The sequence below is a fragment of the Mytilus galloprovincialis genome, chromosome 5 (assembly GCF_965363235.1).
Source record: "Mytilus galloprovincialis chromosome 5, xbMytGall1.hap1.1, whole genome shotgun sequence".
Taxonomy (NCBI): Eukaryota; Metazoa; Mollusca; class Bivalvia; order Mytilida; family Mytilidae; genus Mytilus; species Mytilus galloprovincialis.
The window spans coordinates 77,822,990-77,839,801 of record NC_134842.1 but is presented as its reverse complement, the minus strand read 5'-3'; the positions used below and the strand labels follow the sequence as shown (position 1 = coordinate 77,839,801).

The 16,812-nt window shown below is 31.8% G+C and overlaps 1 protein-coding gene across 1 annotated transcript in view; it reads left to right on the top strand.

The window, feature by feature from the left end:
- LOC143074152 (uncharacterized) overlaps window positions 1–3,526 on the top strand; it is a 164,345-nt gene extending 160,819 nt beyond the window's left edge. Inside the window, exons 18-20 of the mRNA XM_076249700.1 lie at window positions 1,004–2,734; window positions 2,984–3,136; window positions 3,495–3,526. Coding sequence (XP_076105815.1) covers window positions 1,004–2,734; window positions 2,984–3,136; window positions 3,495–3,526 — 1,916 coding nt within the window. The remainder of the gene's footprint in view (window positions 1–1,003; window positions 2,735–2,983; window positions 3,137–3,494) is intronic.
- The last annotated feature ends 13,286 nt before the right edge of the window (window positions 3,527–16,812 follow it).

Here is a 16,812-nt window from a genome sequence, read left to right as displayed (position 1 = left end):
CCCTATGGTCATGATGGTTGTTTTGTCGGAATCTTTTTGATTATCCTATGCAAAATTATGATAGAAAATGTTTGATCTCTTTCCCATGTTTTCATTTATATACATTACTCCACGGCTGGCTGAGGTAGTTGTCATTTTTGCAAACAATTCTGCTTCAACTTGTTCTTTGGGCTGACTTACATGTTTACTTAGATATATATGGTTAGATTTTTCGGTATTATTAGGAAATCGTTTATAGCACAGTTCATTTAAGGTTTTCTTAGAGGAATGCGACTCCGAGTTTTAAAACATTAACAACAATAATTGTGTATAAAGAAAATTTTAACACTTGTAAAACAGTTCGATGATAACAATATACTAATGCAGAATAAAGTCATAAATAAACGACAAAATCGTGTGTATAAGCAGAGTTATAATTAGATATAACAATATAGATCTAAATCAATATACCTGATATGATTTTAAACATATTACTTTTAAACTGTTCGTTATTAAATATATCAATATATAAAGTGGAAAGAAACGTAGGTGGAAAATTGTCCACTTGGGAAGATGGTTGTTAAATTGACAATCACCCCACCATTTTTTCTCTCACTATATGTCCTGTACCAAGTCAGGAATATGTCAGTTGTTATCTAATATTTGGTTTCTATGTATGTTGCATTGTTGTTTCTTTTTTGTTGCACTTTAGTGTTTCTTTTGTTTCATTGTTTACCTCTTAATGTTGATTTGTTTCCCTTGAGTTTAGTTTGTAACCCGGATTTGTTTTCTCGCAATAGATATATCACTTTCGAACAGCGATATACTACTGTTGCCTTTATTTATATACTACATCTCTTTACTTTTATATCATGTTTGATCTTCCGTAACAAAAAAATACCGTTGATGAATTTCACTTGTATGTAGGTGTAGGTTGGACCAAACACAAAAATTGCTTTAAATGATATTTTACGTTTTAAAATCGATTATGAATGTATTTCAATTCATTAGTTTATTTTTATAGAGCAGTTCGAAAGACGCTTGGAACAGTGGAAGAAGGATGATCAACATGTTGATGTTGTTAAAGAACTGTTACAACATTCCGCTGACGTCAATAAATGTAGTAATAATGGCACTCCACCATTACAGATTGCGTGTTACAACAACTTGATTGAGGTTGTACATGAACTTCTTCAGTGTGATGATGTTGACATTGATTTCTGTGATGATGATGGATGTTCCTTACTTTATATAGCAAGTCAGGAAGGACATGTTGGTGTTGTTAAAGAACTGTTACAACATTCAGCTGATGTCAATAAATGTAACAATAATGATGCATCACCTTTATATATAGCAAGTCAGGAAGGACATGTTAATGCTGTTAAAGAACTGTTACAACATTCAGCTGATGTCAATAAATGTAACAATAATGATGCATCACCTTTATATATAGCAAGTCAGGAAGGACATGTTGATATTGTTAAAGAACTGTTACTACATTCAGCTGATGTCAATAAGTCTGACAATGATGATAAATCACCTCTGTATATAGCAAGTCAGAAAGGACATGTTGATGTTGTTAAAGAACTGTTACAACATTCCGCTGATGTCAATACATGTAACAATAATGATGCATCACCTTTATATATAGCAAGTCAGGAAGGACATGTTGATATTGTTAAAGAACTGTTACTACATTCAGCTGATGTCAATAAGTCTGACAATATTGATAAATCACCTCTGTATATAGCAAGTCAGAAAGGACATGTTGATGTTGTTAAAGAACTGTTACAACATTCAGCTGACGTCAATAAATGTAGTATTAATGGCACCCCACAATTACAGATTGCTTGTTTCAACAACATGATAGAGGTTGTACGTGTCCTTCTTCGGTGTGATGATGTTGATATTGATCTTTGTGATGATGATGGATGTTCTTCACTTTATTGGGCAAGTCAGAAAGGACATGTTGATGTTGTTAAAGAACTGATACAACATTCAGCTGATGTCAATAAGTGTGACAATGATGGTGAATCACCTCTGTATATAGCAAGTCAGAAAGGACATGTTAATGTTGTTAAAGAACTGTTACAACATTCAGCTGATGTCAATAAGTGTAGTAATGATGGCACCCCACCATTACGGATTGCGTGTTACAACAACAGGATAGAGGTTGTACGTGTACTTCTTCAGTGTGATGATGTTGATATTGATCTTTGTGATGATGATGGACGTTCTTCACTTTATATAGCAAGTCAGGAAGGACATGTTGATGTTGTTAAAGAACTGTTACAACATTCAGCTGATGTCAATAAGTATACCAATGATGGTGAATCACCTCTGTATATAGCCAGTCAAGAAGGACATGTTGATGTTGTTAAAGAACTGTTACAACATTCAGCTGATGTCAATAAATGTAGTAATGATGGCACCCCACCATTACAGATTGCTTGTAACAACAACAGGATAGATGTTGTACGTGTTCTTCTTCAGTGTGATGGTATTGATATTGATCTCTGTGATGATGATGGATATTCTTCACTTTATTGGGCAAGTCGGGAAGGACATGTTGATGTTGTTAAAGAACTGTTACAACATTCAGCTGATGTCAATAAATGTATGAATGATGGCATCCCACCACTACAGATTGCTTGTTACAACAACAGGATACAGGTTGTACGTGTACTTCTTCAGTGTGATGATGTTAATATTGATCTTTGTGATGATAATGGATGTTCCTCACTTTATATAGCAAGTGAGTATGGACATGTTGATGTTGTTAAAGAACTGTTACAACATTCAGCTGATGTCAATAAGTGTACTATCAATGGCAACCCACCATTACAGATTGCTTGTTTCAACAACATGATAGAGGTTGTACGTGTACTGCTTCAGTGTGATGATGTTGGTATTGATCTTTGTGATGATGATGGACGTTCTTCACTTTATATAGGAAGTCAGGAAGGACATGTTGATGTTGTTAAAGAACTGTTACAACATTCAGCTGATGTCAATAAATGTAAGAATGATGGCATACCACCATTACAGATTGCTTGTTTCAACAACATGATAGAGGTTGTACGTGTACTGCTTCAGTGTGATGATGTTGATATTGATCTTTGTGATGATGATGGATGTTCCTCACTTTATATAGCAAGTCAGAAAGGACATGTTGATGTTGTTAAAGAACTGTTACAACATTCAGCTGATGTCAATAAATGTACCAATAATGATGCATCACCTTTATATATAGCACGTCAGAATGGACATGTTGCTGTTGTTAAAGAATTGTTACAACATGCAGCTGATGTCAAAGTGTAATGATAAAGGTCAAAATCCTCTTCATGTGGCACATGAGAATGTTCATTTGGAAATAGAATCATTGCTATTAAGAACAAGCGCAAATCAACATTAATGTCACAATGAGTAATTCCAATCACGAATATTTTCGTAATTTTGTGTTTTGACAAATCCATACATTGTCATTTTTTTTCTTACTGTATATTTATTTCTAGAAGTTAACAGATTTTTGGGAGTCTATGATTAATAGACACAATATAATGTGGTTTAATGGCATGCGTATTATATATTAGAAAATCAGCTGTATAACTACATATTCTCTGTGTGTTCAATATCAATAAATGAGATGATTAGTTCAAAAGGTAATATCTAATTATTTATACATTTTCCAATTAATGGTTTGCATTGAGAGAAACAATTTGATAAAATGATTAATACTAAGTTATCGAACGTTATTGCTAGGTAGAGAATACCATCATTCTCAATTGCTTCTTAATTTGTAGTACAACATATGAACTTTTTGTTTGATTACATAGTTTTTGTGCCATGTGAAATTCAGAAAAAAAACTAACTGGACAATATCTTAAAATGACAGTGTGATAACAGTAAGAGTATAAGTCCTTAAGAAATCAAACTTAATGCATTAATGAAATAACTACTCGACAATTATAAACATACAAATATGAATTTAAAATTTCAACATGTTGTATGTAATATGTTTCTACATTACTTTTGATTTGTGATGTTGAGTTGATGTCTCATTGATGTAAACCCAATGTATTTTGTCATTCAGCTTGATATTTGAACATCGGTAAACTACTGTCGCCTTGAGTGAGCCATTTTCTGACACTTTAAAAAAATGTTAAGTGTTATAAAAATATAATGTAAGAGTTGTATCAGCTCTTTCTTAGCTTACTTTTATTCATTGATGTTTTTCGATTATATTGTAAAATTAAGCATCACTGAACTAGTATATATTTGTTTAGGGGACAGCTGACGGACGCCTCCGGGTGCGGGAATTTCTCGCTACATTGAAGACCTGTTGGTGACCTTCTGCTGTTGTTTTTTTTCTATGGTCGGGTTGTTGTCTCTTTGGCACATTCCCCATTTCCATTCTCAATTTTATTCGGTTTTTTTAGACTGTATCAAAAAACAAGAATCTAAGAGTGACTTCATTTGCATGAATATTTAGTTGAGCATTTGTATTTATATTATTTTAAAAGAAAGGATATCATAGTTACCAACACAAACATTTTCTGTCTTGATCTATTCATATATGCACTAAATTTGGCTACGAGAGGGAGAAAATATAATTCATGATATAGCAATATCTCCTAATAAGGCAACTGCTCAAAATAGCCCTTATATCTTCATGGGGTTACTTAGCCATTAACAATGAATATTGAACAATTTTTGCGTTGATGCCTAATATCTTCAAGACGTAAACAGACAAAACAGATCAGTAAGACTAGATCTTTAAGTTAGTTAAATTTTGCTGACATGGTCGTGAGACCCTCCATAGGAATAGTTGCTTTTAATGACAAATTGCTTATATAAAAAAGAAAGATGTGGTATGATTGCCAATGAGACAATTATCCACAAAAGACTTAAATGACACAGACATTAACAACTATAGGATACCGTACGGCCTTCAACAATGAGAAAAGCCATTTACAACTCATTCAAACATCAATGGACTTTCATGACTTGACACTTTACAATTTTTCTCATAGAAATTGCATAGCCCTTTCAACAAACATTAAATATTTCATAATTCTGATACGTTTTCTATCTTTTCATCTTTGGAGGTCGAGCAGAATTCTTCGTACAATTTTAGTACTGACAGTCTTACTTGAGTTTGAATAACGTCCATAATCAATTGTTAATACCGTTCTGTTTCTCGGTGTCAGACAATTGCCTTGATTGTAACATGTCTAGCCAAACGACAACTTCTGCATTAACATAAAGGATCTTTAGATAAGAGTAATTTGTTCAATCAATGTTTTAGTCTAACTAAGTATGCTATTTTAACATTTCAAATTGAAAAGAATAAATTATTAGTAGAAAATGTTCAAAATGGCGGCTGTCATTTATTGTGCTTCTGTTTTAGATAAAATTTGCTGTTTTCGTTATTCAAAAGACGAATTTCTGAAGATTAAATGTTATTTATCTATTCTTCTCCACTATCATGAATACTGTCCATTGTTGACATGAGATGATAAGTTTGCAAAGATTTAGGGGAGCAAAACAGCCTCTTTGGAGCCTTTATATTTTTGAAAATAATTGACAAAAAGCTATCTCATGTATCTTGACATTTTTATTTCTGCAATCTCTCAGTGAGTGATTACCTGAACATTTGTATAAACTCCATGTATTTTGTATAACTTTATGATATTGTTTTTTCTTTCAAAAGAAGTATTGGTAGGTGTTATAAAAAGCTTTGTAGAATATCTGCAGAAATTGTTATGATTATCATTTAACATGTTGAGTTATTCTTATTGCATTTGAAGAAGACCCATCATGTCTTAGTAACTTAATTGTAGACTAGTATGCTCATGTTCAAAATGTTTACGCACAGGGAATTCGTGTGACCACGTATTTATGTTCGAAATACAGTGGATGTTTTAACAATAAAACAGATGTTGGTCTATTTCAATGTGTGAATTCAAATATGTATCTTTGTGACGATAAGGAATAAGTTAAATTCTATAAATTATTACAGTGACACATGGTATCAAATTACTTAACAGATTGATAAACATGCACGTGACATAGGTCAATTGATAAATACTTTATTTCTATTTTTAGATATATTTTGTGTTTTGTGTATTGTTGAGCTTTAATGGCTCATTAATATTTACTTTACATTTCTTTTTATACATTATAAACATATGATACATGTACATAAAAAGGAGGTAAATGTGTTTTACATGTGTGCACTTCATTAACTCTATTAACTTGCATATCATGTTTCTGAGCTCAATGACTATAAGTAATCAGCTAATCATCTAAATTGAAGTTGATGCATATTAAAGATTATGTCACTGAGAATTCAGAAGTCAGTTCCTATACAAAATTAGTTCAATGTTTACCCTGATGTATTGTTCATGATTGGTTAAATTTTAAAGTTTATATGGCAGCGTCTGTAGTAAGTTATTTTGAACTTTGTAATAGTATATTAATTTTCTTATAGTTTGCATGTTTTATTCATTTATAACCCATCATTAACTGATCTAGCTACTGTTGATCCCAAATTGTTTGTAATCTTTTTTTTTTTTCCTGTTGATTTTTCTTGAGGTGTGTATGCTTTATAATGTAGATTTTATTATATGTAATGAAACTTAAATTTTTGTTACAAAACATGCAAATCATGTAAAAACTGTTTGCTAGAAGTGACGCATTTGTGTTACGAAAGGCATAATGATTAGAAAAAAATCCCTTTCTGTGTGTATAGAATTATTTTTTTTTATGTTAGATCAAATTACTGTACATATATACAACATATTATTATAATTAGAAAAAGATACTTTTACGTAATATTATATTTTTAGAAAGTATGATTTCATAAAATTCTGTATTAGCCATGATGATTTTCTTTTCAATAGCAATAAAGTAATTATGTAAATAAATCAATCAGCACATAGGCATTATTTGTAGATGCAGACCAATTAAATATATATTTGCTTTCCTTGTGATCATTCCTTTATTTATTTATATAAATAATTTATTTATATATATAAATTAATTAATTAAACGGTTAAAGGAGTTCGCTTCTCAGTTTCAAAATAATTAACTTTTCAAAACATTAGTTTACATTCAAAGGGGATTAACAAAGGAATCAAAAGAGCAAAAACAATATATAGGTCAATGTGCTTGTTTTCGAGATATGAGCCATAGAAATGTTGGTAGGAAAATATTCATATCCATATTCAGTGCCTTTGCATATCTTTATCATTGACTAATTTGAGTTCTCAAAAACTATTAAAAAATGATTAAATTTTTATAAGACTTTTACAGCCCACAATTTTACGGTACTTTTCTATTCCAATTCATATATTTAGTTTTGATGTTATATTTGTTATTCTCATCAGATTTTGTCTAATGCTTAGTTCGTTTCTGTGTGTGTTACATTCTAATGTTGTGTCGTCATTCTCCTCTTATATTTTATGCGTTTCCCTCGGTTTTGGTTTGTGACCCGCATTTGTTTTTTTCTATCGATTTATGAGTTTTGAACATCGTTATACGGCTGTTGTCATCATTTACAGATGAATTATCATTATACATGTAAAATATGTATTAAAGGAAAAATCAGGGTCAATGGGCAATTTTTTTTAGTATTCAAATGGATAAAACCAGAGGATTCCAAAATTCTGACAAAATCCCAAAAATGAGAAGCGAACTTCCTTAATTAAGTTATTCAAGAGATGCAATATCACATTTGTTCTGGATTACATGATTATTTTATTATGCTTTTACTTCTTTTTTAATTAAGAATGTCCTTAACATACATGCAAAATGCGTAATGGACAATTTACTAATATATACTGTAAAGAATAGAAACTAAGTAAGATACGGCAGCTATCAGGATATTAAAAATCAAATAAGTAACGAATAGGTAACGAATATGGTATAGGGAATAGGTAACGAATAGGTAACGAATAGGGAATAGGGAATAGGTAACGAATAGGCAACGAATAGGGAATAGGGAATAGGTAACGAATAGGTAACGAATAGGGAATAGGTAACGAATAGGTAACGAATAGGGAATAGGGAATAGGTAACGAATAGGCAACGAATAGGGAATAGGGAATAGGTAACGAATAGGGAATAGGGAATAGGTAACCAACTTGACGCCCATCAGCAGATATATATTTTTCACATGAAAGAAAATTGTAGTTACATATTCAGTCATGTACTTTAATATAGGTTTTTGGCTTATTGGTTGTACCTTAATGACAGTCAAATTTACTAATATCTATTTGGCAAATTGTGAGTAGGACCTAAAAAAAATCTGAATTGAAATATTTTCTTTCTGGAAACTCTAAAAGCTCGATTTTTACAATGTCTCTTATGGCGTTAATGGCAAATGTGGAATTTCATACTTTGGAAGGAAATCACAGAATCCAGGATGCAGAAAATGTACATTGACAGACAAGAATTATACTATAGATAACAATAAATGTTTTAGTTTTTCATATTAGCATATTCTTTTTCTAATAAACTCATAAACAAACTTGATTTATATATTTTTTCACATTTAATTCCTATCTGTATGGTTGATAATACTATATTTTGTGAAGAAAAAACCACAAACACATCAAATGATTGGTACAACTGTATATATGCATAGTCCTGACTTGGTACAGATATTTTCCTATGTAGAAAATAGTGGATTAAACCATTTTTTATGAATAGCTACACTTCTCACGTGTATGACAGTCGCAGAAAATTCCATTATATTGACAAAGATGTGTGATAAAAAAACAGACATAAATGGTAAAAAAGGCCAAAATAGCGGTACAACAGTCAACATTGTGTTTTAATCTTTATTCGTTATAAAAACAAACAAATATGTCAACAAATAATCTAAAAAGGCATAAAGACCAAGGACATTAGCAAACAAGAATGTGTCCCAAGTACATGGATACCCCATCTGCACTATCGATTTCTATGTTTAGTGGACCATGAAAATGAGATAAAATCTTTAATTTGGCATTCAAATTAGAAAGATCATATCATAGGGAACATGTTTACTAAGTTTCAAATTGATTGGACTTCAACTTCATTAAAAACTACATCGACCAATAACTTTAACCTGAAGTGGAACGATTGGACGAACGGACCAGGCGCGTAGCAACCCGTACGCAAAAACGCAGTTGCGTACACATCGAAAATTTGACAAAAATAAAATATGGTAAATCTACTTAGAATAAAACTTAAGTAATATAATTAATTATAAAGTGTTATAAAGATATGTTAATGGTCACTTTGTAACTATATTCCGTTCCGGAAACTAGTTTTCTCTTTACATTTTCGGGACCAGCATCGTGATTGTGCTGCTGATGCAAACAATTAAAATAGCTGAGTCCTCGGGGTTTCAGAATTTAATAAGTGCGTCTACTATGCCTCCTTACCCTGAAATCTTTTCTGAAGATTTCAAAATGACTGATGAAATAAAACGTGATGTTCTATTTAGGGTAATATTTTTGCAACCTATCCGCCGGTTGTTTTTACGATCAACGTGTTTTTTACTTTTTTATTTTATGTTCGGTCGTGCAAGATGGGTGCCTCGTTCATTTAATTATGCGTGTCTCGAGATTAAAAGTGCTTATTCTCCATGTGCAAAATTTAAAGTGCTTGTTTTCCTTGCTTTGTAAAAATAAAAGACTCGTTTTTGGAAGTTGATAAAAAGAACTCAGATTTAATTTGAAGCTTTTCTTTGTAGATTTTGGGACTTCAAAAGTATTTATATACAAATGTATAGTTAAAGGTTTCCAAACTATGATGTTATAAACAAGGATATATACCCGGGAATCTTTAAAATACTTAACATATATGCATGTATGTCGGTCTGGACGGCAACGATAGAACAGTCTTACAGTACCATGAGACGGCTAAAGAAATACAATGAAATCCATGCGTTTATCTGGGCTTGTTCTATTGAACATATACCACGAAAAACAAATTTCAACAGACACGGTTTTGGATAACTGGAAAGGGAATGGTCATTGACTTTCAGAACTAACTTTGAGAATTAAAAGCTAAAAGAAAGACTGCTTGTTCTCTTATAAAATAAAACATAGAGAAATGTGATTCGATTTATTTATGTATTTTCTCAATAAAGAAAATACCCTTTAAGGATTAGAAATTTGGATTTTCTCAGTGAATGTATAGTGGGTTGAGACTGATTAGGTAGCAATTAAAATATATGGTAGTGGCACTATATATTTTAATTGTTACCTAATATATAAATAAGCTCTACCCACTACACATTAGAAGTTTTTTTTCTCCAATTTTTTTTTTCAAATTTAATTATTTTCAGAAGTTGACTTGTTACTCATGAAAATAAGATTTCTGTGAGGTCATTTTCAGTCCCAGGAAATCGCGAGAATGTAGGATTTTGCACCATTTACTCTAGAGCTTCTGGGGGCCTTGAGCGGCCCCCATACCCCTTGCCGTATGACTTCTTTCCCCGGCATTGCGTACAAATCATTTTGGCCTAGCTACGCCCCTGCGGACGAACGGAAGGAAGGACGTACAAAACAGAAAACATAATGAACATAAATGGGGCATAAAAAAAAAGACAAGAATACAAAATTTACCATAGCACAATAACAAAAAGTACCGAGCTACCTCGAGTTGATATTACCAAGAATAGACAAAAGTGAAAAAGGAAATGGGGAATGTGTCAAAGCGACAACAACCCGGCCATAAAAGGCCACTAATGGGTCTTCAATGAAGCGAGACACTTCCGCACCCGGAACCGTCAGGCGCGTAGCAACCCGTACGCAAAAACGCAGTTGCGTACACATCGAAAATTTGACAAAAATAAAATATGGTAAATCTACTTAGAATAAAACTTAAGTAATATAATTAATTATAAAGTGTTATAAAGATATGTTAATGGTCACTTTGTAACTATATTCCGTTCCGGAAACTAGTTTTCTCTTTACATTTTCGGGACCAGCATCGTGATTGTGCTGCTGATGCAAACAATTAAAATAGCTGAGTCCTCGGGGTTTCAGAATTTAATAAGTGCGTCTACTATGCCTCCTTACCCTGAAATCTTTTCTGAAGATTTCAAAATGACTGATGAAATAAAACGTGATGTTCTATTTAGGGTAATATTTTTGCAACCTATCAGGCGCGTAGCAACCCGTACGCAAAAACGCAGTTGCGTACACATCGAAAATTTGACAAAAATAAAATATGGTAAATCTACTTAGAATAAAACTTAAGTAATATAATTAATTATAAAGTGTTATAAAGATATGTTAATGGTCACTTTGTAACTATATTCCGTTCCGGAAACTAGTTTTCTCTTTACATTTTCGGGACCAGCATCGTGATTGTGCTGCTGATGCAAACAATTAAAATAGCTGAGTCCTCGGGGTTTCAGAATTTAATAAGTGCGTCTACTATGCCTCCTTACCCTGAAATCTTTTCTGAAGATTTCAAAATGACTGATGAAATAAAACGTGATGTTCTATTTAGGGTAATATTTTTGCAACCTATCCGCCGGTTGTTTTTACGATCAACGTGTTTTTTACTTTTTTATTTTATGTTCGGTCGTGCAAGATGGGTGCCTCGTTCATTTAATTATGCGTGTCTCGAGATTAAAAGTGCTTATTCTCCATGTGCAAAATTTAAAGTGCTTGTTTTCCTTGCTTTGTAAAAATAAAAGACTCGTTTTTGGAAGTTGATAAAAAGAACTCAGATTTAATTTGAAGCTTTTCTTTGTAGATTTTGGGACTTCAAAAGTATTTATATACAAATGTATAGTTAAAGGTTTCCAAACTATGATGTTATAAACAAGGATATATACCCGGGAATCTTTAAAATACTTAACATATATGCATGTATGTCGGTCTGGACGGCAACGATAGAACAGTCTTACAGTACCATGAGACGGCTAAAGAAATACAATGAAATCCATGCGTTTATCTGGGCTTGTTCTATTGAACATATACCACGAAAAACAAATTTCAACAGACACGGTTTTGGATAACTGGAAAGGGAATGGTCATTGACTTTCAGAACTAACTTTGAGAATTAAAAGCTAAAAGAAAGACTGCTTGTTCTCTTATAAAATAAAACATAGAGAAATGTGATTCGATTTATTTATGTATTTTCTCAATAAAGAAAATACCCTTTAAGGATTAGAAATTTGGATTTTCTCAGTGAAATGTATAGTGGGTTGAGACTGATTAGGTAGCAATTAAAATATATGGTAGTGGCACTATATATTTTAATTGTTACCTAATATATAAATAAGCTCTACCCACTACACATTAGAAGTTTTTTTTCTCCAATTTTTTTTTTCAAATTTAATTATTTTCAGAAGTTGACTTGTTACTCATGAAAATAAGATTTCTGTGAGGTCATTTTCAGTCCCAGGAAATCGCGAGAATGTAGGATTTTGCACCATTTACTCTAGAGCTTCTGGGGGCCTTGAGCGGCCCCCATACCCCTTGCCGTATGACTTCTTTCCCCGGCATTGCGTACAAATCATTTTGGCCTAGCTACGCCCCTGACCGTCCTTCAGCTAACCCCTTAAAAAATATGTATACTAGTTCAGTGATAATGGACATCATAAAAACTCCGAATTATACACAAGAAACCCAAATAAAAAATCATACAAGACTAACAAAGGATCCTGACTTGGGACAGGCGCAACATTGCGACGGGGTTAAACATGTTTATGAGATCTCAACCATTCCTCTATACATCTAGCTAATGTAGAAAAGTATACGCATAACAATACGCACATTAAAATTTATTTCAAGAGAAGTCCGAGTCCGATGTCAGAAGATGTAACAAAAGAAAATAAACAAAATGACAATAATATATAAATAACAACAGACTACTAGCAGTTAACTGTCATGCCAGCTCCAGCCCTCAATTAAACTAATTGAAAGATTATCATCATGTGAATATCAGACACAATCCCTCCCATTAGAGGTTTAGTGTCATACTATCACAAAATATATAAGAAGAACATAACCCGTGTCATGGCAACAACTGTTTTTAAAAATAAATGTGTTTAGTTCCAATGCAAAGACCCTATAAGTGAATCAATATTAAAGCCAAAATATGCAATCTTTAATGATCGTAACTATATCTGTTTAACCTTTTCTCTGCCATACGGCCTATCCGGCCTATTCAAAAACACTACCGTTGAGTGCCACGCTGAGGCCCAAAGGCCAACGGAATTTTGACGTTACGTAATAATAAGTATGACGTCATAAAGCGGAGTGCTCGATTAGGAAAATGGCCGGCGTCAACTCTAATCTAAAGCCTTGGTTTCGGGTTTTGCCACCAGAGGAAGACGAAGAACCTGAATTTAATATAAATCAGCGAGGACCAATAAGAATGCCAGATACAAACTCACCGCCAATTGCGTATTTTTATTTATTGTTTTCCATTGAGCTGATGAAAGAGTTTGTGAGACAAAACAAACAGGTTGGTTTTAGGAAAAATCTGTATTTCTACAAATATTGATAATGTTTATTATTAAAACTAATTTATCAGTTTTATCAGAAATAATCTAACGAGAAAAGGAATAGTTTCCTTTTTTTTAAGTTCTAAGAAGGATTTATCAGTTAATTAAACGTGCGCTGTAAGCAAGCGAGAGCACCTGATAGCTTGATACATGTTTGAAACTCTTCATTTTACTCTATATTTTCTGATTATAAAAGAAACATGATCGTTGTTAAGTTTTGGAAAGGTTGTTTTTTTATTTATACTAACAAAAGCACCAAGAACTTTAAATTTCCCTGTACCAACTATAAATATTTGATGTCTTCTCGTGATATATATATCAATTTTTCGGTCTCCATGGACTACACCTTTACTGAATGTAGCATGATTTTATATAAATAGTTTCATTAGCCTAACAAAACAAACTATCTGACAATCTAGCACACACAAAAATTGAGCCCAAATTCTGAAATCTGTAAATAATCTTCAAACAATACTTTTTTCTTTCAAATAAAAATGTAAATGCCTCCAAAATACATTCTAAAATGGGTTAAAATTTGAAAGAGATAGCAAAAGATTAATAACGAAATAAAAAACCAACATTGTGACAACAGAGTGCTTATTAATTTTTTTTTATTATTAAGGCTATGTACAGTAAAGCACTTGTCTCAGAAAAAAATCTATATAACTTCATTTTGATGCCCCCACCAATGATAACTGCTTGTTTTACAAAATCTCATAATAAAAATAAAATTATGACAATGGGTCATTGCCGTTTGTCATTTGTTTCATTTCAAATTGTCTTAAGAAGAAATGATAAACATGTCGGCTGATCTGACTGAAACTTACAGCTAATTTCCTAATCTATGAAGATCAACACTTTGGTAAGCTTGCTTGCTTTGTATGTATATTTTGTATAATTATATTTTGATAATGTCCAATTGAATTTAAATATCATATATACATGTTTACATACTTATATATGAAGATGTCAATCTTAATTACAAAGCTTGAATAAACATTTATACAAACAAAGCAAGGAAGTCAACCAAAGTTTTACCCTACATGCATTAGGAAATTAGATGTAAGGCAAAACATATTAATCAAATTAATACTCAGCGAATATGAATTAAAATCAAAAGTTCGGTGTTTAAAACTTAATTGTTGTAAATTTAACTTATGACAAAAACAATTGCTCCCAGAATAATATCCAACATAAAATCTCTTTCATTTAGCTACGACTATGACCGGAAAGATTGAAAACATTTCGATTTTTAATGCCGGTAACAACCTTGTCTTTGTTTTAATTTCCAAAATTAGCAATATAGATTTATAATTTGTTATCCTGTTGGAGAAATCTTACTTTGTAGTTTTCAACAGAAAAATTATTTATAAATTAATTTTAGAATTAAAAACTTTTTGTATTTTATATTTACTGTCTCGTTTATTCAAAACAAGTGAGGTAGTAACAACAGGGATTGTATTTTATGATAGAGGTATAACGTTTTAGAATCAAAAACCGTTTAATTCATATATTACACCTATAATTTCAATTTCCTTATATCTAATAAGGGGACGAAAGATAAATATTCAGAAATAATAAATTCACAAAATAGATGGAATAATTTCCCTACGTTCATCTTAGTCAGGAAAATATAATAGTATAAAGATGTCCGTCCATGCTTTTGTATGTCCGTCTGTCAACAGTAGCAAATGAGTTAGTTACGGCAAACTTCTGAAATTGACGCGAAAAAAAAACCCACACACATCTGGTCTGATATAGTCAAATACTCTGTAGTTAGCCAGTGCAATCTTTAATTTTTTTTTTATTTTCAATAATTATTGTTAATGAGGAGCAGAGGACAAAAACAGACTTTCCTAACAAAAGCGGCGTGAAAGGTTATTTCAAACAATTTTCCATTCCGACGGATGACGCATGTTTCTGAAGGTTAATATTGTGCGGCAACAACATCATAAGATCTAATACTGACACATGCATTTAATTTCTTGTATTACCGGATAATAAAGTAGGTGAATATAGTTGTTATTCTTGGAAATTTAAATGTGGGTTTCAAACGTCCAATTTGCGATTTTTTTTTTCAAATAGTGCGCCAGCAAGCAAAGTTTTGTACTATGACGTCAGATGCAATGTTCTGAAGAAGGCAACTCTTTTCTTCAAAACGAACGAGAAAAAAACATGAAAATTACTCATAACTTTTTTGAAAGGTCGGTGACGTACAATTTTTTTTGCTTTATTTTGAAGAGTGCACATGGCACTTTCCTTCTTGAAATTATTATGAAGAAATCACTGGTAGATATTTTTTAATACTGGAAACGTTTTTCATTTTTACGTTTTATTTTTGGCGGGAATGAAATAAATCATATTTTTAAAGATCAAAACAATATGAGTCTTAAACTCTTGAACCTGTATTTTATAAATACAAATCTACTGTTTAACATGAAACAAGAATTATGCTTGTAGGTTTGATATAAAGTATTTTTTTGAGAGTTTATATAACAAGCAAATATTATGTTAATATTCGTGAAAACACGAATTATGCTTGTAGGTTTGATATAAAGTATTTTTTTGAGAGTTTATATAACAAGCAAATATTATGTTAATATTCGTGAAAACACGAAACTGAGGTTGCTATAGCGACAAAAGTAAATCGGTGACCCCCAATTTTTTTCATCATATTTTGTTCCTCAATCATGAAATACCTTCACACAAAATTTTAAGGAAAAATCACTGATAGAAATGAATAGGCTGTTTGGTCTTTAAAGGTTTTGTAAGCTTTTGAGGTGAATACTGACATGTTTGTGCTTTGTAACGAATATTACCATAAAAGATTGGATGTGAAATACCTGAACGTATAAGATGTATGCATGTTCAGTTATACATGTATTTACGAATTATTTCCTTATACCTATGATAAAAGTAATATACACACACAAGGAAAAATAAGAGAATACTATAGCACTTTATGAAGATGACAAACAAATTCAGTACTGAAAAGCTATAATGAAACACCATCGTGTATTATTTGTGAAGTTGATACGTTATATTCATCAGCGAGGTCTTGGTATTTGCTGATGAACTATTTTTAGAAAATTGAAGAGACGTTCTTTGACATACTCCTGGTTCATCAACTTTCTGATCAGACACTGAGTTTACAAAAATAATAAACCCTTCTTGCGGTGCTTTGTGATGTTTTACAAAGTATTAGTAGAAGCTGAAAGCTCTGGAACACCGAATAAGTTTGGAAATGTATATCCCTTATGTAGGAGGTGAAGTTGGTTTATTGCTACTAAGATTAGGGAAATTGAAAATAT